Genomic DNA, 21,397 nt, shown 5'->3' with positions numbered 1-21,397 from the left:
TCATGAGAAGCCGGCGGTTGGTAACTATATAAAGTCTCCAAGTCGTGAACATTTAACCTCGGTCACAGCGCCTCGACCTGCCGAGACTCCTGTTGCACTGTCACGGTTCGAACCACCATTTCCGGCTCATATAATTCTTGTAAAAATTTACTGGATATCTTGTACTTTTTTGAATGCGTACATATTTGCTCATTTCCATGCCCTCTTATGGTTGATCGTCTGCCGTGCAGTTTGCAGTGTATTTGTTGAAGGATCTTGCAAGTTGTAACCAAGTTTTTTTCTTTCTTGCTGGTCAACTAAGCGGTCTAATTGGAATAATGCCATTGTTTTGCGGCGCTTAGAGCTTGTAAGAATATGGACTTACTTTTCGTAAAAACTTCACACATACCATCTAAATCCCGAAACTTGCGATTAAATGTCATCGTAAATGCAAAACCCAGCCTGTTTGGACCCAGCGCCTGGCATGTCGGACAGCTAGCCAATCAATGCCCCAGATTCTTCCCAAAAGGGAATATTTGCCCATGGAACCGGTTTGTCGACGGTTGATACGCTTGGCGTTCCGTGTACGGACCACAATCCCAGAGCGCTTTCACATGCATCATCGTGGGGACTCGAAAAGGTCTTCGTCCATCACTCACAAACTCGCATAAAAACGTGTCACTACCCAATAGGACATAAAGCCTTCATAGGGTAGGGCGCCTTCAGGTAAACCATAAAGGTAAGAAAAAAGAATGGAGATGGTCCGTATATGGTGACCCTTGTTTCCACTTGCGTATTCTACTCGCAAGCTCTATCATCGCTGATGCCCCGAACGCCTGCTCCAACAAAATCGAGCTGCTCAACCCATTATTCCTGTCGCGTTTTCGTAGGAGATGAATTCAATGGTCTTTACACTATGGCCGACGAGTTCTTACTTTGGGCATCGGTGACTGCGCACTCCACAGCACTGTAAAGATCACCGTGGAAAAAAGGTCTGTTGACGCCGTGGATTGCAGCCATCCGTGGATTGTCGGCTCTGCTAGAACCCTCCCATCTCCCTGGCCTCTTCGCGTAGCCTGCGACTGCGGTGATAGTTCCTCGTGTCCGTTCCTCGTCAGTGTCAGTGTCTGTAACGCATCGGTTCTCGTCTCCAAACGGCCCTTCTTTCTCTGAAAGCGTCGCCGCAATGCTGTATATGGGCCTCCAATTTCTGACAGCCTCGGGGTTCTCTGCTGTCGGATAACCAAAGCCCGCTACTCCGAGAGCGCGTCGCGTCCACCGGTTATGAACATTTGCAAAATGCCACTCAACAGTGTCTGGCGCGGAATAGTTATCTAGTTGGTTCCTCAAGTCGATGAGCCCCTGTACCGACGTAATATCGACATGATTCACTGCCCCAAAATCAAGGACAATGGCACGCAAATATGGAAGAAGATGAGAGTTTGGTCGGCGTGTCCTACCCCCGGCGTCATTCCACAGGCGGTCCGACTCTTTCTCGTACCCTTCATCGGACAACCTTTGCGTGTTCTGCTCAATATATTTGGCTAAAATGTCAATGTGGTACGCTTGATTGGTGTAATTGAATCCTTCATGTAGCTGATAAATGAAAACACCAGGATAGGGAGACTCAAGTTTAATGTCTGGATTAATGGGTCCAGATCTGTCCAGCGGTATGAACGCATCTGGTGCAGCATGGCATGTTTTGTCGCAGGCAGAATTGCCTTGGTCAGGCCTGTTCTGTTTCCCTGCCGAAATTCTCTTAACCTTTACAACTCCCAAGAAAGTTCCGCGCGTCCTAGCCAGTCGAACCAACACCAAAACAATTGAGAGGGCTGCGCCTGCATAGATGGATGCCTCGAGCGAGACAAATATGGCCAAAGCGACTCCAACAACCCAGATCAAAAATTCAACGGGTGAGAGTTGCCAATATTTGTACAAACTACGAGGAGGCGTTAGCAAGTTGCAAACAGCATGGATGATGAGACCAGCGAGAGCAGCTTTGGGGATATAATAGAAGACTCCAGTCAAGGCATATAGTGCAAGAATAAGTACCCCGGCACTGAAGAGTCCTGCCAGGGGGGTTCTGACTCCTGCCTTGGAGAGGACAGCAGAAGCACCAAAGGATCCTGTACAGACGTAGCCACCAACAAATGGACTGAGGATATTGGCAGCGCCAAGCGCTACGACTTCTTGAGACGGGTTAACCGTGTAGTTGTACAGCCTGCCCATAGCTTTCGCTATGGCAATGTGCTCAATGACCAAGATGATGGCCACGGCAGGCAATTCCGGTAATACCTGCTTAACCAAATTCATTTCGATTCTTGGCACACCGGCGCGCTGAAAGCCTGTAGACAATGTTATGCAAGGCAAAGATATGATGGGTCTGACGATGGTCCTCACCTCGCTCTATATGACCCACGATGCGAAATTTGGCGTTCCCCTCCGCCGTGCTTCGATTAGCCAAATAGCTGATTAAAGTATAGAGCAGCATAGTAAAAGTTAATCTCAAAGACGATATGAATGACCACATTCGCCTCCTCTTCGGCTGGCGTTGCTCCATTTGGGTGCATATCCCTCGAATACCGAACAGTAGTGCGATGGAAGAGAGGCCAATCGCGGCGTCGAGTCGAGTCTGGGGAAGAAGCTTGAACGTCTGAATTATGACTTTATACGGTGGGTCTCTCGTGTTGACGCCTGGGAGGCCCAGTGCAGTAGGTATTTGGGTCGACATGATGGTGATGCTTGCCGCGGTGACGAATGCAGATATGGGAATATATGGGATAAACTCTACCACCCAGCCTAATCGCACCAGGCCCAGGAAGAGAAGAATTGCACCCGACATCATACTTAGGCAATGGGCTACCTGCTCGTTTGTATAATCTCCAGTAGTTAGGGTGACTCTATTAACCACTTGCCCAACAAGCAGTGATCCTACTGCAGTTGTCTAGTGTTCAAATATTAGAAGCTAAACGGGACGTCGGTTCGGGTTTAACTACGTAGTCCAGAAGTGGGGGAATTTCCCTTGAGAAAACTTACACCGATGACAATGTCCTTGGACGTCCCAAAGATCCAGTACAAGACTGCTCCAGTAAACGAGGTGTATAAGCCGTATGGCGGCGTCAGATCAGCCAACGCAGCATACGCTAATGCTTGAGGTACAACGACCAAACCAATAGTTATTCCTGCAGGTTCAAATTAACTTGGCATTCAAAAGGTTTAGTGGCAGTAATGCCAGGACCCCTCATACCAGCAACCATGTCTCCTGCCAACCACTGAGGATTGTACCGCTGAATCCACGACGCCGACGGGAATAGACTAGTAACATATTCAATGGCTCCTCTCCTTGAAGGGGCCAATTCCTTGAACCACTCGGCCACCGATGGTTCGTCCTCTACATATATGTCGGCAGAGTCGAGGATATCCGTAGCCTGCTTGTCCATGTCTGTTGGCATTGCAATGTAACGCTCAGTGACATTGATGCCAAGGACCTTGCGAACGAACAAGTCGGGGATCCGTCGCAATGCCATGGCGACGAGGACAAATCCGGTTATTGCAGCTCGTTATTAGAGCAGGGTTGTTGTCTAAGAAACAAACCAGTGCACAATGAAGTGATTGGTGCAGAATATATTCAAGAAAGTCGTTTGGGTATGACGGGGCGAAATTTTTAGTACAAGAGTAATGCATAGACCGACGAGGGCTACATATATCTGGCACTGGAAACGGCCCACGGCTGGAAATGATACGGGCGAGAGGGACGGTGAAAATTATCCACGACCGACATGTCGTTATGAGTTCAACGTTGCCAAGACCCGGCAGTCGGAGGGAAGGAGCAAACGAACAAACAAGTTTAAACCTGAAGCCACCACGGGACCAAGTGGCAGCGTGCAGTATGCGGCGTGCAGCGTACAACCATCAAACCCATCAACCGCCAGTCTTCAGCTGTCGACCCGTGACGATGATAACTCGTTCCGAGCATCCAAGCCCCGTGCAGGCATCCATGACGAATGAGAACCGTGTCAGTGTGGCATTTGAGACAACAGAGCCAGCAGAGCGGCAGCCCACAGCGAAGACAACTCGTAGTATGGCGCAAAACCCTCACGTTCCCGCTATGCCAAGGCGATAAATTGCAGCCCAATATTGAATGGACTCGGGTGGCCATGCGGCCAAGATGGCCGTGGGCCGGCGGCGGGAGTCGTTGAAAAATTCGTCGGCCGCTGCATCTGTACCGTGGCAGACCGTGTTGCGGGTGTCGGTCACAATGGATGCCGCCGATGCCCACCTCGTCACTTTTGTCCGCTGGTCCAAGTTGCCAAGGCGGTTCTGGATCGTGGATGGGGGGTGCGGCATGCGGACCCGGCAGCAACAAGGAAACCTGCCGCAGACGTTCTTCGTGTCCTCCATCGTCATCATGGATATTTCATCATGACGCCGCTGCTACGTAGGGTACGGGTTGGACCACGGACGGTTTGCGCCGAACTCGATTGACCCTCGAGCAACGCCACTTGGCAACCAGATGGCCAAGTTCTGACTCTAGTTCAACGAACCCGTAATTGGCTCGATGAGACCGCAGCAACTTCTTTTTTTACCCAGTGCTCGGCTACAACATGCACCAGACACAGGTATTCTCAGCATCAGTGTCAATCAGCACCCAAATATGCATATTCCATCTCTGCGGCATTCTGGGCGCATCTCCGCCGTCCACAACACACACAAGTATCAAGTTGAAATGAAATACTCTTCAATCTTGCCACGAGTTGGGGTTCTTTTCCTCAAACCCATGTTGCTACTGCATTGCGTCTAACACTTTCTGTGTGCTTTATACCTCATCTACAATCCAGATACCTACCTCCCATCAACGGAGTCACCAGTATACAAATGCAATCTTCACTTCAACCTCCCTTAGACCCTCTTACGCTGTACCAAACAATGTTGCCCCCACTTTCTTCTAAACTTCTCTGGTATAATCTCAAGCTCGGGAACCCATAACGTCCTTGCCAAGATATGCGTGTTCGCAGCATCTAAGAACGGTTTACATTGAACAACCTCCCACGTGTCCTTATCGGCTATGTAGTCCGGCTCGTTCGGGGGCAAGGGCTCAGTTCGCAGGGGATATTGGGTGTCGACTAGGAACGAGCATGCCCTGATGTCGACGTACTTGCCAGGGTCCTCCTCATTTCGATCGTTGAGGCCACTCGTTGGAAGCCACGTACCACTCCAGAAGCCGAACCCAATCTTCGCTTCAGAGAATTCGCCAGGCAAAAGACCGCGGAATTCAGACCGAATAAACTTGGCATGCATATCGCGTGGCAGGAAGTAAGATGAGGGGAAGCGATACCACTCTTTTCCGAAACACACGATATCTTCTTCCCTGCCCACTGGTGTTTGACCGCGGCTGGATTGCCACAGTCGGGAGTAGATACGTAACGGGGCAGAGTATGCCGAATAAATGCCGTAAAGTCTAGCAAGACTGACATCTAAAGCCAAAAGCATCATAGCGCTGACGGCCAACAACTTCAGTCGAGCAGGAATCTTTCCAGCAATCGTGCTCGGGTCAGTACTTCCAACTGCTGCCAAGACGATGTGAAGAGAAATGCTGGCATTGAGAGTCAAAAACGGATACACCGGATACATGAATCTCTCTTCCTTGTGAGGCTGTGCTGTGAAGATGGCTAGCCACATATAGAATGGCGTCACAAACACGACGGTACGCAGGCCGGACTGGAAGCCCTGTCCCGATGGTGAAATGACTTTTTGGAGTAAAAATAGCGGCAATGCCAATAGTGCCAGGACAAACCAGATGTTGAAGTTGAGTGCCAGGTTCTTGAAGTAGAATGTCCAAGGTTCGGTCCCATACAAATCGGGGCCGCCCGTTGATGAGAAGATGTTGTACTTGACAATGTTCCAGCTGACCACAGCAATCTTCTTGTAAAAGAAGAGGTTGATCAAGAAGTCAAAGAACTGCAGCACGTTAGTCTTGGGCTGCTGCATAGCACCGTATCACAAGTTTTTTTTTTTTTTTTTTGCACTCACCAAAACTATCAACCCGGCAATCACGCCACGGAAGAACCGAATAATGGACTCAATGAAAGCATCCTTATCGCTGAAAAGGACAAGAACCAACTCTTCCAAAAGATAAGGAGCGCAGAGTGCCGAGGCAAAGGGCCATCCAAGAATCCCTGCAGCAGCAAACCAGAAAATCCCGTGTGCAGTCTTGATACCGCCGCGCCAGTTCATAAATGACGCCGCACCAAGCATACACATGTACATTGCAAAACTGGATGGCAAGAATGACGCGCTAGCGTGAAAGTTTCCAGGACAGATGACAGTCGATATTAAAAAGAACATGCCGATCCTGCCGTTCATAGTAAGGCTGATGACTTTGAACAAGACAGTCTGGCAGAGGGCGCAAACAAAGGCAAGACCGTAGCGGATAAAGTAAAATTCAGACACCTAAAATAGTCAGGCCACAGATAAAAGACGCTTTGTAACGTTATCAAGCTTGCCTTTGACGACTGGGGCAGCAATCTACGAACGCTGCCGACTATCGAATGAAGCCCAACATAAAGCCAGCTCCGAATAGCAAAGTCTGGTGAGTACTCCCATGTCTGCAGGCCATATCCATGGGACAGGTAGTGCGCTGGCTCCCAGTAATTGAACGTCTCGTCGCAATCCTGGATCGGAGCATAAAGAGCTGCGATCATGCCAGCGGCGAAAAAGACGTAAAACGCAGTGATGGGCTGGATTGGATAGGGGCCGTTGCGCCTATCAGAACAAGCCAAGTTAGCATTTCACATGCGCCATGAGCCAATGCATACGAATCTAGGGGAGCAAGACATGGACAAACTAAAATGTGAATTAGACGAACTTCTTTTTAGCATGGCTTGAGGCCGGGTGCTCAAACTTTCGCTGTTGTGGCGAAGGATTGGGCGCCATGATTGCGAGCAGCAACGAGCCATGAAACTGATGGATGTTGAGAGGTGTCGTCATTCGGTTGGGAGTTTGTACATACATAGGCCGTTGCGGACGGGCTGTAGTGAGGTGGGGCGGAAAATGCAAACCAAGGACCCACCGACTGACTGGGTGACCTATTGACGACATTTGGTTTTTTTTTTTTTTTCGCTAGGTCCAATTTTGGTGACGAGTTTGCAGCTTTTTGAATCCTCTTTGGCAAACCCACCATTTATCATTGTTGTTTTTATTTTGACATCGGTTGGCGCATATATATCAGTTACTGTAGTTTGTTCCGACTCTGAAAAACCATTGTACGGACCGCTGCAAACCTACCTCTCGCAATCAATCTCCGTCAGCGCCAATCTCCGGCTGCGACTCGTGGAACCATTGGAAGCTGGTCTTCCGGCACATCACCACCACCAAGATGTCTGGCTTTCAAATCCCCGGCCTAGGGCAAGCCAAGCCTAATGAAACATTACCGCCTCTCCCAGCAGATGTCCTGGCAGCTGCAGCTAGTGTCGATGCGACAGAAGCACCACCTGCTTTATCAGAGCCACACGGGACCTCTCAACCCAAGCAAAGCGACAACAAGACCGAGGAGCTCAACACTGCTGGCGCAACAGCCGCGCTTCAAGCGACTGGAGAACCCGACGCAATGATCATCGACCAGCCCGACAGCCCATTATCTCTCACCGGCGCGCTCGAAGCCGCCATCGGTGGCCTAGACAGCACCGACAATGCACCAGAGCAGCCCCAACCGCAAATCAACACAGTCGCCCTCCAAAACGACCAAAGCGAACACCCCGAATGGGAAGTCGACTCTTCACCATACGAATCGTCCTCGGAGTCAAGTAGCTCAGACTCGTCAGACGAAGACTCCGACAATGAAGGCTACGAGCTTCTCGGCGTCGAAGAAACCGCACGCCTCCTGATGGAAGCAGAAGGCGGCTCCGACGACGAGGGCGACCACGGCAAAGGGTCAAGTGCAGCCCGACTACGCACCAAGAATGAAATCGCAGAAGAAATCGTCCCCAAGCCAGACATCACCATCACCAGCGAGATGAAGATCGAAGAGCTCGGCTCGATCGAACACATTGTCGAAAACACCGTGCTCATAAAGGCAATCACCCCAGGTGAATATCAGGTCCTCGACACAGGATCCGCCCTCTGCACCGCCGAGCGCGCCGTCATCGGCGCCGTCGCAGAAACCATCGGCAAGGTCCTGCAGCCCATGTACACGGTGTACTTTTCTTCCGAGCAAGAAATCAAAGACCTAGCCCTGGAAGTCGGCACAAAGGTCTTCTACCCCGTCGATCACGCGTCGTACGTCTTTACCCAGCCGCTAAGGAACGTCAAGGGCTCGGACGCGAGTAATTTCCACGACGAGGAAGTCGGCGACGACGAGATGGAGTTTTCCGACGACGAGAAGGAAGCAGAGTACAAGAGGGCGCTGAAACAAAAGAAGAAGGACAAGTGGAGGAGCAAGAATGAAGACAAGGCCGGCGGCGCGGCCAGGGGACCGCATCCTTTGAGTCAGGAGGTTTCTGCGGACGGCGGTTTAAACTACGATGATGATGACGACGGCCCGTACAAGCCGTTGGCTCGACCTCCCGGCTTTGGCGACGGACTCGCGTCTAGTGAATCGTACGAACCCGCTCCTCGACCTGGCTTCCGACGTGGTCGCGGCGGAGATGTCAGAGGCCGAGGTAGTCGAGGCAGAGGAGGAGCAGGGAGAGGAGGCGGTCGGGGCGGATACGGAAACACGTCGAGAGATGGCTATTCCCTCCCTCCCCAGGGCGGCCAGCAGAATTCTCAACAGATACCTAATCAGCCTGCTACACAACAAGCAGCTGCTCCGCCAGTCATGCCCAACTTTGGCTTCCAGCTCCCCGCTTGGCCGCAATCACAAGCGGCTCCAGGGCAATATCCTGTGCCGCCTCCACCGCCTCCTCCAGGCTGGCCAGCGCAAGGTCAAGGCCAGGCGGGCGCTCCAAACGCAATTATCAATCCTGCATTTGTAGCGGCGTTGATGAGCCAGATGCAGCAACAGAATGGGCAGCACGGCTGGGGGGCTCAACAGCAACCGCCACCCAACGGTGGCCAGGCTCAGTGATGGGTTCGTATATACCGGTGGGAGGGACCCATGACGGCTTACTTGGATGCAATCATAGGGGGGAAAAATCATGCATAATTGATTGGCGTTTGGATATATATTTTCAAGATGGAGTTTACCTCGTTAGAGCATCTCCGGAAAGAGGCATGCATCAACCGGGCGTTATATAGGGGGTCTTGTTTGTGCGAAAGACCAAGCCTCCAAAATACCAAGTCTTACGAAACAAAGCCCAATTTTCACAAGTTTACAAGTTGACGATACGTTCGGTTAACGTAATGTTTAGTTTCCATGTATCCATCTCCTTCTCCGGCGGGTATCAGCGAGCACCCTATAGTTCGCCGTCACCCTCGACAGCCTTTGCAAAATTGTGGAAGCCAAGTTCGTAAACAAAGCCAAGGGTCATGTGAGCATGCTGTAGCATGTGGTCGAATGAAAGATGCTCTATGAGGTCAGAAGTTGTGTGAATGTTGGGGTCAGACTTGTCAAAGGACGATTCGATAACAAAAGCTGACGGATATCCAGCCTTGGAAGCTGAAGCATGATCAGAACAAGCGTAGCCACACTTGGTCTCGACCCAAGGGATAGCACAGTACTACAACATTGTCAGTTTCAGGTCATCCAGGACGGACACGAATGATTATATGTATACCTGCTCAATGACCGTCTTGATAAACTTGGTCAGGCCAGCATGAACAAAATCGACAATGACACCAACGCTCTCCGGGAGACCTGCGTCTAAAGTGCCCTTGACGTAACCAGTCATGTCCTGCTGCAGCATGGCCTTGACGTCGCGCTGCTGCTTCTCATACTGTTGGAAAATGGCCTGGCTACCGAGCAGACCTCCTTCCTCGGCACTGTACCAGTGGAACTCGATGGTGTTGATAGCCTTGCCTTGCACGACATCCTTGGACTTTAGCAAAGCTCGGAAGACCTCCATGATGGTAACGGTTCCGCTGCCATCATCATCGGCTCCAGGGGCAGCGAGGATGGGGAGCCACAAGTTGATGGAGTCCTGGTGAGCACCAATGACGATGGTGCTGTTGGTCTGTCCCGGGATAGTCGCAATTACGGAATGCTGCTTCCAAGTGTGAGGGAAGCTCTGGGCGGTAACAGTCTTGTCGGCGCCAGCCTCCTTGATCATTTCATTGACTTTCTCCAGCACCCAGTCTGAAGACTTTAGGCCCCATTCGGAGTTGTAGTAGCGTGTGTGAAAGCTGGATAGCTTTTCGAGGTTGGCCTTCATTGGTGCTGTATCAAGATTCTTTGCCAAACTCTTGACTTCGTCCTGATTGACGCATTTCTTTGGGAATTCTACAGATTCTTTGATTCGCAGTCCTTGACTGCCTAAGTCCTTGGTGGCGGTGATATCCATGAAGCGTTGGCCATCCTATCACGAGCAGACAACGGAGGATTAGCCATCGACCAAGGTGGTGCATCTCAGGTATGTGCGAGGTTGCAGATGGCGTGTACTTACTCGTCTAAGCTCCCACTTCTGCTCTTCCGTCACCCACTGCGTCTTGCCGGGGGCGGTTTCGATCAGGAAGGTTGGCTCATCAGGGCGAAGGACAACGTGGTCAGCCTCCATGAGCTCAACGAAGCGGGCAGTGGCTGCAGGCACGCATGCCGCAAGTGCCGAGACTTGAGACAATTTCATGTTGGGTCAGAGTTTTCTGGTTCAGTAGACACGGGGTTCAATGACGCGCAGCTTCAGTGTCTGCGGGCGTTGATCAGAGCACTTGAGCTTGTGGGATGACGGGACAGGAGGTAAACTTAAGTATGTAATGAAACAGAAGGCAGGCGGGTGAGGTGACGACAGCACATGCAAATGGAAGTGCAGAAGGAAGCACTGGTAACCTGCCTAATTTAGCGATAGCCTGAAGCGTCAACTGTCTCCACATGGATCTAGTCTCCTTGACTGTTTTGTTGCCCACCTACGGGTAGATGGATGGATGGGGTTCTTGGGTTGCTGGGTGCAGATGCTTGACGGACACTAGCCCTAGTGGTGGGGACATTGGGGCCAATGGTGTCTGAGCACGAGATATCAGCCCCCGCATTTCAAGCATGCCCGTCAGGTCTGCACGCGACTACCAACAGGGACTGTGAGTGCACATGTGTCGATACAATCCACCAGGCATGGACGCGACCACCTCGTACCTACTAGGAGTTCTCACATCAGTGACCTTGAGCAGACAAATAACCAAACAAATAAGCATACTAGATTGCGCGAACTCAGCTGTATGGAATCAACTTGATAATGCCCGCCTTGATGCTTTACGGGATGTCTCGCAATGATGAATCACGTATTATGCTGAGTCGACGCCGGGAAATTCTTCAAGCCCCTGCATGAAAACAGGAAACTTGTTGCAAAACAGTCATGTAACAACTGCCCACAGGTTTTCATATCCTTACCCGGGATATCTGTACGCCACAACACCAACGGGCGCGATGGCTCTCATTACAACTAGCATGAGGCTCTTCATTCTGTTGCTTCAACCCCTCACGACCGCCTGCTGGATGCTCGACAGCAGTTATGGGAACGGGGTAGACCAATTCACATACAATAAACTAGGAGCCTAAGAGGAGATGTTTCTAAACATCACCTAATACAAAATCGACAGCGACGTGGCGCCGATGCCGGCCAGGAACGCAAGCAGATTTCCAAAGAACCTCACACACCGGGGATGCTTTGCCGGCAATAACAGCATGAATCTTGAGGAACTCAACCGTGCCAAGAGGGGTTTGATGAACTGGTGCGAGCGGTATAGCCCAGTGACCAAGTCCATTGTCATTTCTGTTTTCAACAATGCGACGGTATATGCGGCCTTCTTAAACTTGGCCCAACAGAATTTGCAGTGCTCACGGCCGGCATATTGTTCAGCCTTGGACATTGAGTATGTCTGGAATTGATACGAAGTGTGGACCGACCAACAGTGCATCCACGTACCTCTGGCTTCTCGGGAGGTATTACGGGCGGGCGAAAAGGGGAAGTAATATTTGGATCTAGACTGGAATTCAGGAACACCTAGGCGTTTACAGGTGTGCATTGTGCAGTGGCATGCCAGCTTTCGGCGTCTTCTACAGTCTGTTCTATGTGTCGTTGGGTAGGGGGCTGGCTCATCATTCATTCGATAGATGATAAGCTGCCGAAAGGGTCAAATGGCTATTATGTCTTTAAAAATGTTTTTTTTTTTTTTTCACTTTTTAATTTTAATTCTTTCCGTCCATGTTGCCATGCTCCTCCTAGGAGAAACGGGTATCCTCATGTGGCTTTGCCGTGAGTAGAACGACTGCAAAGACGCACACGGAGTGATTAGATGATCTTGCTAACCGTGTACCATTGTGCTTGCCCGTGGATGACATTGCACGCCAGCGTCATGCTCATCGCAGAGCTGATATCATCGACGAACTTGGATTGATCATGGCTCTCCCTGCTGTTTGATGTCGCAGTCTTACATGGCCACAATGCCAATTAGAGAGATAACTTCGATCTCCATGGCACACCTATACTTCCGAGCAAACCTGCTGGTTCAACGCCTCGCCATGCCTTGCTCAATTCTTGCCCAATTGCCACCTTTCAAGCGCACGCCCAGTTATCCCCTGTGCGCGGAAGAAGTCTGTCCGTCCACGGCTCAATAATCAGCCCCAGCGACAAGCAATCGCCAACAGAGGCTCCAACAGCTCGAGGAACTTCAAGCCATGTGTCTCATAATCCCATATCATCGTCGCTTGCCTCTCCATCATCCCGTCCCTGCTCTTCTTCCTCTCGCCTCATGGCCTCAGCACTTGCCCCAATCGTCCTCACACCCTCCACTACGCCCGTAACAAATCCCCTGCTCTCGGCCAGCTCCATGGCCCCCACGCCCCTCAAGCTCATCACTCCATCAACACCACTCTCCAGCTGCGCCGTACTGCTTCTCATCTTGGCCGCCCGAACCTCCTGCAGGTCCCTGAGCAACGACCGCACTTCCGACGCCGAAGCAATATCATCGCCTGCGTGGGCGAGCAGCATCTCTGCCAACTCAAACCAGTGATAGGGCAAAGCCCCCGACGGCGCGTCGGCCGTACACGACGGTAGAAACGGCGGAGAGAGAATGGTCTCCTTGCCAGACAAGGAGTTTATGCGTGTAGCGTTTCCCAGAGAATCGGCGCGTGAGCGCGGCGGAGGCGGCGGAGCCCATCCTTTGGTGTCGACCTTGGTTTCGTGGTGGATGACGTCGCGGAGGGAGTCGGGATGCATCCACGGCGGCGGCACGATGTTGGCGCGGCGTTGTTTTTTGAGCAGCAGCGCGAGCCAGAGCGGGAGATTGCTTCTTCTGGGTGGACGCAGCTGAGGCGTTTGGCCCTGAGTTTTTGCATTAGTTTGTCATCGTGGGACAACTTTGAGAATTGGCTGGCCGGGGTCGATTCGCTGGCACATGCGACCCGCGACGGCGACGCGACGGCGCAGCTGCACGTACCGCGAGGAGATGGATGCTTTCTAGCCGCTGTCTTGGGACAACAGTCACGAGCTCCATTTCACATAGAAAGGCTACCTCGGAGGGAACCAGTCCCGGGGGCAGACGCAGGGCCATGGTTGACGGGACTGCCACCGACAGGCGCGTGTGGTCGCGTACTGATGCGGAAACTCTGGAGTTTGGATTGACGTCCGACTGCCCCTCGTTCAATGTCCCGTCTGGTCGTTCAGTTCAATGATTAGAGACTTGGCTCCACTATGACCACCTTGGCCATGCATGCCGTGTAACTGACTCTCGGGCAAGAACCAGACTCAATGCAAGCGTCAATCCATGTCACATTGGGGCCTTGATCCACCACAGCTAGTCGGCGGTATCGGGCCTCTGAAGCTCCGCTCTCCTCCGACTCCCCGTCCCGATGGGCGGGTACATGTCGACGGTAGTTATCCAGGATCCTCCTACCGAGCACCAGACAGCTGCCACCCTCGGTGCTTATTTCAGGCTACACGCAACCGTTGCATTCCAGTATGCCCTTCAGTTGCATAATCCAGCCATGTCCAAAAAAATATTACCATGGACGTGACTCATTCTGACTTCATATGCCCCGCCTTTGAACGAATACGGCAACAGGTGTGCATTCTGGCTTGAGCATCCCAGCATCGGAGTCGGGAGACATCTTGGAGCTGTAAGAGTGCACATGTGTAGAAAGCTGTGTAACAGCGCTTGAGACTTTTCCACGACCAAGCGTTACACACAGAAGCTGCAATGGGGGTTCTCCGCTGGTCCAGTCTCTTGGGATTCGGGATGAACCGAGGAAACTGGAAGCAAACCCATCTAGGAAGTTCCACAATGGAGTCACGCTACATATGTAGCCTCAGGGACGGAATTTAAATATTCATCAAAGTACGGTACAATTCTCAGCGGCCGTCCATGGCAATGAGTCGTGTGTCTGGTCTGGGGAGTTCACGAGGCAGCATCAGCTCTCAAGTTGCAGAAACAATGACGAGGCTTTCTCAGAATCGGTGCCATTACGTGGAAGTCTTTCCAGCAATAAATAATGTCTGCTTCATCTAAATCAACAGCGCTTGGAACCATTCTCCGTCTTTTGATCCTTCTAAAGCTCCCGCTGAATTCGGGGCCAGCCCATTAGGGAGCCTGTTTTTCTCCGCCCCGAAATAAAACATACTTTGGTGTTTATAACGGCAAAAGTCACACTGCGCTTGTGAAAGAAGATGGTTTAAAAAAAAAGTAGAGAGTAGTAGCCCGCATTCAGGGAGACAGAGGCAAAATCTCCATCATACCATGAGTGTATCCAATATGTTGCCGCCCTCGTCGCCCCCGCGCTGATTAGCTTCATCGAGTCCAGACTCCCGAGCTTGCTGGGCGAGGAATTGTAAAACGTTGCGAAGCTCCTCGCGAAACCTTTCGGCGCCGTTGTATTCAGGGTCAATTTCCTCTAAAATCCTTTGGCCGCTTTGCAGATGCGCTTGTGCGGCCTCCCGATCCCCATTTATTGTCTCGAAGATGACAAAAAACATGCAGCATATGACTGCTTCACGGAGGTCCATGTACCCCGTCGTCGCCTGCCTGGCTTCTTGCAGTGCAATCCCATGGCAAGATAAGGCCTCTCCGTAGTGGTCCCTTTCGGTGACTTTTCCGGCGCGTGCCAGAGTATGGCCCCTGGCAAATAGGAGAGCATGAACTGCCATGTTGGCATAGCGAATTGCGGGGTTATCATGAGCGAGACGGGGAAGTTCGAAGGTCCAGAATGTGTCGTCGAACGTTGAACGGGTGTCTGGGACGGTGAAATAGTGTCCTGTAGGCTGTGGTTGGTAGCTCGGACATCCGTGGGAGCTGGCTTGGGAATCGATTGATTCTGGAGGGGAGAGATTCTCAGGGAGTTGAAGTTGATAGCCGCAATCATACAGACTGAGATCTAGCTCTTCAGGGGATGATGTGCCGTCAATTTCGGGACTTCGCGGTGTCACAAAAGCCTGCTTGGCGGGCGACTTGGGTTGATTGAGGATAGGCTCGTAGCCACCACAAAACCCTGCCCATTTGATACAGTTTTTGCAAGCCGGCTTGGTTTCATCGCATTTCACATGTCGTCTCCTGTGGTGTGTATTAGTATATGTACAAGCGGGCGGATATACGAGCACATTGTTCTTACTTGCCTACGGTGAATGTTAGTCTAACAGTTTTACTACTGATGGAACGTTGAACAGGGAGAGAAAAGGGGTTCTATACGTTGATGCAAACGCTCAAGACTTACAAGTGACACATCCAGTCCGTACTTTGGCGAACTTGGCACGCGTCGCGCGCTTTCGCTTGGTGATAGGAAAGCTCATCATTAAGTTTCCTTTATGTAAACTTCTAGCAAAAGACAGTGGTTAGAAAAGGGGGGTTAACAAAACGATGCAACTTTTCTGGAAAGCAGTGTTTGGCTCACTGGTCGAGTTGCGTATCTGATACTGGAGACTCGTCAGGCATCCCGATAGACGATTAGAGCCAGTACCGAATAATTAATGGGGAATACGAGTATAAATCGACATGCGAAGCCAAGAAAGAGGAAACATTGGACGGGGGTATTTGCCCCGAGAAGGATTACAAAGTAGGTATAATGCTAAAACCTGGGGACCTGGAGAAGACGCCATGCCGAGACGTGTTTTTTTAAACCCTTTCCAGCGCAGGTTGCCACGCATCAAATGAAACCCGATTTCCGTCACATCTTAGGCAGTTGGGCCAGGATATCCAGAATCTCGGGGGCTGAGCCAGCCACGGGAGGAACCACTGTAACCTTGCAGTCGGCAACCTTCAGATGGGGGTGGGCTGAGTGAGTTTGTACATGACTTACTCAGGCAGGGGAATAGGAGGGCCACCATTCCATAATGGGCGCAACGGGGCAGGTTGACTGATGAGAACTAATGTCTCTATGCGCCGTCTGTACGTGTCATTGGTGCTTCGAGGCCCAAGAGATAGGCATGGGATGAAGCCTCGGCGACCAAAGAGAGAAGCTATTGGCCACGAGTGGCAGTGACTAGCAACAGAACCGCCACGTCGGGGGCCACTCATGGTAGTTGGGCGAACATGAAGTCTCCAGTCCAGATGTCTCCATGCCCACGCGCCTGGCATATGCAGGACTCTCATATCAGCCCTATAGAGTGGATCCTCCCACAGGAGATTTCTGACAACGGGGGAAGGGGTTGAAGGCTAGAGGACAGCCAGCATCGAGTGGATGCTGACAGGTTGTCATTCTGCCCTGCCAACATACTGCCTGGTAGTATTCTGTCTTCTGTGACCCATTTGGCGAATGAGCCAGGCCGCACCCAAGTTTAATGTCTGTCCTGTTCGATGGCTGATGCCACCGACGATGGGGGCGGTCCGGTCTGATAGGCTTCTCCAAAGGAAGGATATGACTATTGTGACAGGCGGGGGCGTTGACATGTGCCGACGGGGTCCAATTTGAACCGCGCCGGCGAGCTGACGACTCTCTTACGATAAGTATCGATACCGGTAGCGATCAGTCCTTTCCAAGAATGCCAGCCTGTAGAATCGCTGAGCAAGGTGACGACAGAACCTCGACCGTGCATCCAAGCAGTTACGGACAGCACACACCACCGCGGCCTGTCCGCAGCCTATACACGTTAGCTTCTTGCCCGGATTTTTTTTTTTGGCCAGACTCGGTGAAACAAACTCACGAAATCGCAAACCGTACGTCGTAGAAAACACTGGGCAAACGACCTCAAAACCACAACCGTTTGAATTGGGGCAAATTTGCCCGTGCCTCTTGCTGGCCCCAGTGCCAGCTATTGAAACTTTGACAGCACTTGAACGTCACTGGGGCAGGGTCTAGAGCAACCTGAGGTTCAGCGGGGCAACAAGCTAGCGCCGACCTGGGGTTAGCGACTGTGGTTGACATACCGTGGGTGTACGTACCGACGTAGATACTTAGGCACTTGGGTCAACCGGTAAGCGGCGGTTCTACAGGCAATTCTCGATCTAAGGCTTGTGCTGATCCGGCTCACAGCCGACGTATTAGCTGGTCAATACCTTGACGATGGGCCACTCGGACGAGACAAGACGCCTGGCTCAAATGACCCGCTCTGATGTGTGTGTGCTAACCTCGATGCAGATGCCGACCTTTAGCCTAAGAGTTCCTGAAAGGTGTAGAGAAGTGGGGTCCCGAGCCAACAGTATCGTCAGGACGCGTCTCTAGCAATCTATTCCCGTCGAGCAAAGGCAAACGCCTCCCTTCGCCTCCATCATGCCTCGGGAAGTCGGCTGTTCATCAACCACGCGTCGCCATCAGTGCCGTGGTAGTACCACTTGCACCACGTTTGGCACCCATCTGGCACCCATTTCGAGTCATCTGTAACCCATTGGCAACCGCATGGTCATCTCAGAGTCGCCAGAGACAGGCCTTGACCAGTTTCACCGTCCAGACCACCAGTACCAGATCCAACCGGACACCAGCAATGGGAGTTAGGCGGCGTGCCAACTCCTGGGGTTGAGGTCCACGTGGGCCGGTATAATTGCAGAATTCTTTGTCCTTCTTTTTTGTCAAAGCTCGCTGTATTATTTGCCTATTTGGACCTGTAAAGAAAACTGTCGACTGAAGACGCCACATGACCCAAGCCATTCACAAACAGTCATTGATGCTGGTCAGACCAGCATAAGCCGCCACTGGTATGCCCACTGCAATTGGCAACTCCTCCGGGCTTGAGAGGTGCTGCAAACCGTCAATTCAATTCTTATTGCGCATGGAGGCTTACCTACAACATCAATCCCGCCTACTCCCTGCCATACGCTGTACATGGATCTTCCTTTCGCCGTGGCAGTTTGAAGCAACGACATGTTCGGCACCCGGAAATCAAAAAGGTGGATCTCTGATGCCGAGCCTTAATTCGGACCTTGTCGACCGAACCTTCACACCAACCGGGAAAATTAGAACAAACTTTTCGTTCCGGAGTACTACGAGACACACCCTCCGGAAGGCTGCCAGACTTGGCAAGCCATCCCCAGGAATAGACTCGAATCCGGCTCTCGGGCATCCAGAAACTGCCTAGAGTAGGGTGGAGCAGCATCTCACGGCCTGACCCGGACAAAACGTGAAGACGCAGGTTTATCCGCCTTCACCACCGCCCAAATGGTCGCACTCAAGACACAGGAAACAAAACCTTCTAGGGGATATCCACGGTCAACTGTGAAATAAAAGTGAGGCTAATTCGCATGGTGGCTTGATGCGACGTCTGTCCGATCATGGTGACATTGTCGGCAGGGCACAGTGAAATGAACCGATGCGGCCGAGTTGGTCTTGCCTGTCGCATTCATCGGGTTTGCTTCCAGATGTAACATGAGAATCCCGACTTTTCCAACACGCATATCCGAGGCGCGAGAACACTACCCATTTGCGTATTTTTCTGCGACGGGATTCATGCATGCGCATGCATGCAGTGAAACTTACGGAGTGTAGATGACTATATACAGCAAGGCAGTTTGTGCAGATTGCTGAGCGCTGACTACACGCCGACGAGCATCGGACCGCCATTCCGCCTCGCGTCATATCTCGTTCACGACTCCATGCCGCAGTATGCAAGGCTTGGACGTGTTTCCAGTCTAAGTATATTGTTGCTTGGCAAAGTCTCCAAGTTTACGACCCCCACTTCACTCGTTCAGCCATACCGTTAGCATGATCCGCCGATCAGTCTCGAGATGGGTTGGCACGTAAGCACAAAGTGGAAACTGTTACTTTTGTCAAGTACTTCCAAGTTGAGATTGAGCAGGCACCAACAAGTCTGTGTTCAAGAGTCGATCAACCCGATGCTTTTCAGTAACCGTTCTCAAAACTACACAAGTCTTGAATGAATTGTGGCAGAATTGTTTGGCAACACTACTTCCGAGGGATACCGCCAGCGCGCCAATCCCAACCTATACTTCTTCCCTCAGGGGGCCTTCGGACTAAACATGTCATAGCTAACGCTCTAAACAAGGAGATCTAGGCTTTTGGAATTAGACTATATGAGCACGACTTTGGGCTCCGTTGTCATTACTCGCAAGACTTCTCACTCTTTATGAATTGTTGCAGGATCTGGCCTTTCAGGTAGTTTGACCAAGGCTTGGAGCAACCGAAGCCACACGTGCTACGAACAATGAATTCATACATAGACTTTTCCAGTACGTATAGATTGGCAACGACACACGCGGCGAGTTAGAGGTCACGACTCTCATGTTTTTGGCTTACCAGTCACGTGCAAGAGATTCTACAGAGCCGTCGAGTATGGCTCCGGTCTTGGTTAAGACTGCCAATGTACATGCTGTATCCATTCAACTGCAACTACTACTCGACTCAGGTGCCACGGTCGCTCTAAATTCTGTCTCCGCGATGCACAGTCAGACGGTTTGGGCTTGTATGTTTCAGCACACACCCTCCACCCCGCGAACAGTGAACTGTACTCGGTAACATGTTGGGGGAAACACAGCAAGCAGCCTTTTCTTTTAGCAGGCATACGAAAAATACAGGTTAGAGCTGTAGAGTAAGGGGTTATGGCAGTGCAGGCGTATTCACGTATACACGTGTGGGTGCCACCAAGTATAGCGGTGCCGAAACACGAGTTCCGCCTTTCAACTACCTAGGTACGTACATAGTCCCATTTCATGTATCTGGGGGTGTCTACATTCACCATCATCTTCAATCGGTCATCTGAAATCCCATTACGTTCTGGCTCGGGGTGTGAAGATGGGATCAACGCGTTGTGGCTAGACTTGTGTCCTTGGCAAGTCCCTGCATGAGCTGATATTTTTAGCCCGATTATTCGAGATCTCTTGGAAATTACGGCCACAGTTCATTTTCTTAACCCTTATCCCATCCTTTTTTTGGGTGCTATGTTACTGCGCCTCCTCAATGATGACTTTGGTCTTGCGTGGCGTTCCCGGTGTGGGTTTCTTCGGTAGGCAACAACAACCGGACGGCACATCTCGAGCCGGCAGGCTAAATCCAGGTTCAACCGGGGGGGCGGGAAAATCGAGGGCAATCGGCCCGCGACACCGCCGCGACACAGGTACGTCCACTCTCATGGCTTTGTTTCATTCTCGGCAGAAGTATTACCGCGAGGTTCGGATTGTAGTTTGCGGTGGTGTACAGTTTGTCGGCAAGCGCTTACAAGTCACGTGCGATGCACGGCCTGGGACCAGAATGACCAGAGACGTCCATTGACGGCTTCGCGGCGTCCGCGCAGCGCCGGCGTCGGGGTAGTGACTTCCGTGTTCATTTGTTTTGTCGGTGCCCTTTTGCAATTGGGGCCAGATGCCCTCCCCACCTGTCCGTGTCTTGCCGGCATTTTTCTCCTCACTTCTCTTCTTCTTCTTCCTCCAGTTGTCAATTGATGACTGGTTGGTTACCTTAGGCACCTAGGTACCTAAATAGGTCAGTAGTCGTCGTGCTTCAGACTTCCTCAACCACAGCAAGATTCTTTGGCCCCGCAACTCCAGCCAACATTGAACCGCCATCTACGCCAGCGGCTCATGCCAAAACCGTCTGGAGTAGTCACGTTGCCAGATCTAACTTTGCAGCTGAGCACCCTAAATTTGGATGCGGTGGCTCTCTGAAAATGCCGACTTGATGGCCATATTGCCACAGCCCCGGTTCGGCGTTGATAACTGGCCAACCTGTACGTTGCCGACTCGGCAACTAGGCTGATTCCATCGCGCCATGCCTATTGATGCACCCATCGTTGTAGATATTCAGTTTGCCTGCTCACTTCGCTGCCAGGGACTGAAGCACCGGACTCGACGAGGATTCTGCCGTAAAGCTCTTTCAGAGTGCAAACAGCCACAATCTCCTGGCTTTGAGTTTAGCCTTGTCTGAATGTGGAAAATACTTTACGCCAGATACTGGTTTCGGCTG

The 21,397-nt window shown here is 51.6% G+C and overlaps 6 protein-coding genes across 6 annotated transcripts; 1 reads left to right on the top strand and 5 right to left on the bottom strand.

The window, feature by feature from the left end:
• Window positions 1-888: 888 nt before the first annotated feature.
• On the bottom strand, window positions 889-3,506 carry MAA_06272 (sulfate permease 2; the record flags this gene model as incomplete). Its single annotated transcript, XM_007824270.2, has 4 exons — window positions 889-2,324; window positions 2,380-2,923; window positions 3,016-3,161; window positions 3,227-3,506. The coding sequence occupies 4 exons, from the start codon at window positions 3,504-3,506 to the stop codon at window positions 889-891; spliced, it is 2,406 nt and encodes an 801-aa protein (XP_007822461.2).
• Window positions 3,507-4,878: 1,372 nt separating this feature from the next.
• MAA_06273 (glycosyltransferase family 22) lies at window positions 4,879-6,912 on the bottom strand (the record flags this gene model as incomplete). The annotated part of the gene is made up of 4 exons (XM_007824271.1): window positions 4,879-5,937; window positions 6,010-6,429; window positions 6,513-6,741; window positions 6,845-6,912. The coding sequence occupies 4 exons, from the start codon at window positions 6,910-6,912 to the stop codon at window positions 4,879-4,881; spliced, it is 1,776 nt and encodes a 591-aa protein (XP_007822462.1).
• Window positions 6,913-7,354: 442 nt separating this feature from the next.
• On the top strand, window positions 7,355-9,043 carry MAA_06274 (Naf1p; the record flags this gene model as incomplete). Its single annotated transcript, XM_007824272.1, has 1 exon — window positions 7,355-9,043. One exon carries the CDS (start codon window positions 7,355-7,357, stop codon window positions 9,041-9,043), a length of 1,689 nt encoding a protein of 562 aa, XP_007822463.1.
• Window positions 9,044-9,371: 328 nt separating this feature from the next.
• Window positions 9,372-10,697, bottom strand: MAA_06275 (EF-Hand 1, calcium-binding site; the record flags this gene model as incomplete). The annotated part of the gene is made up of 3 exons (XM_007824273.1): window positions 9,372-9,635; window positions 9,693-10,430; window positions 10,518-10,697. 3 exons carry the CDS (start codon window positions 10,695-10,697, stop codon window positions 9,372-9,374), a joined length of 1,182 nt encoding a protein of 393 aa, XP_007822464.1.
• Window positions 10,698-12,746: 2,049 nt separating this feature from the next.
• Window positions 12,747-13,614, bottom strand: MAA_06276 (GINS complex, subunit Psf2, subgroup; the record flags this gene model as incomplete). The annotated part of the gene is made up of 2 exons (XM_007824274.1): window positions 12,747-13,385; window positions 13,501-13,614. 2 exons carry the CDS (start codon window positions 13,612-13,614, stop codon window positions 12,747-12,749), a joined length of 753 nt encoding a protein of 250 aa, XP_007822465.1.
• A 1,175-nt stretch (window positions 13,615-14,789) lies between these two features.
• MAA_06277 (DNA replication complex GINS protein psf2) lies at window positions 14,790-15,845 on the bottom strand (the record flags this gene model as incomplete). The annotated part of the gene is made up of 2 exons (XM_007824275.2): window positions 14,790-15,544; window positions 15,767-15,845. The coding sequence occupies 2 exons, from the start codon at window positions 15,843-15,845 to the stop codon at window positions 14,790-14,792; spliced, it is 834 nt and encodes a 277-aa protein (XP_007822466.2).
• Between the last annotated feature and the right edge of the window lie 5,552 nt (window positions 15,846-21,397).

Source organism: Metarhizium robertsii (assembly GCF_000187425.2).
Source record: "Metarhizium robertsii ARSEF 23 chromosome Unknown MAA_Scf_6, whole genome shotgun sequence".
Classification (NCBI taxonomy): Eukaryota; Fungi; Ascomycota; class Sordariomycetes; order Hypocreales; family Clavicipitaceae; genus Metarhizium; species Metarhizium robertsii.
The sequence above is the reverse complement of the archived record's forward strand: the minus strand, read 5'-3'. Positions and strand labels throughout refer to the sequence as shown.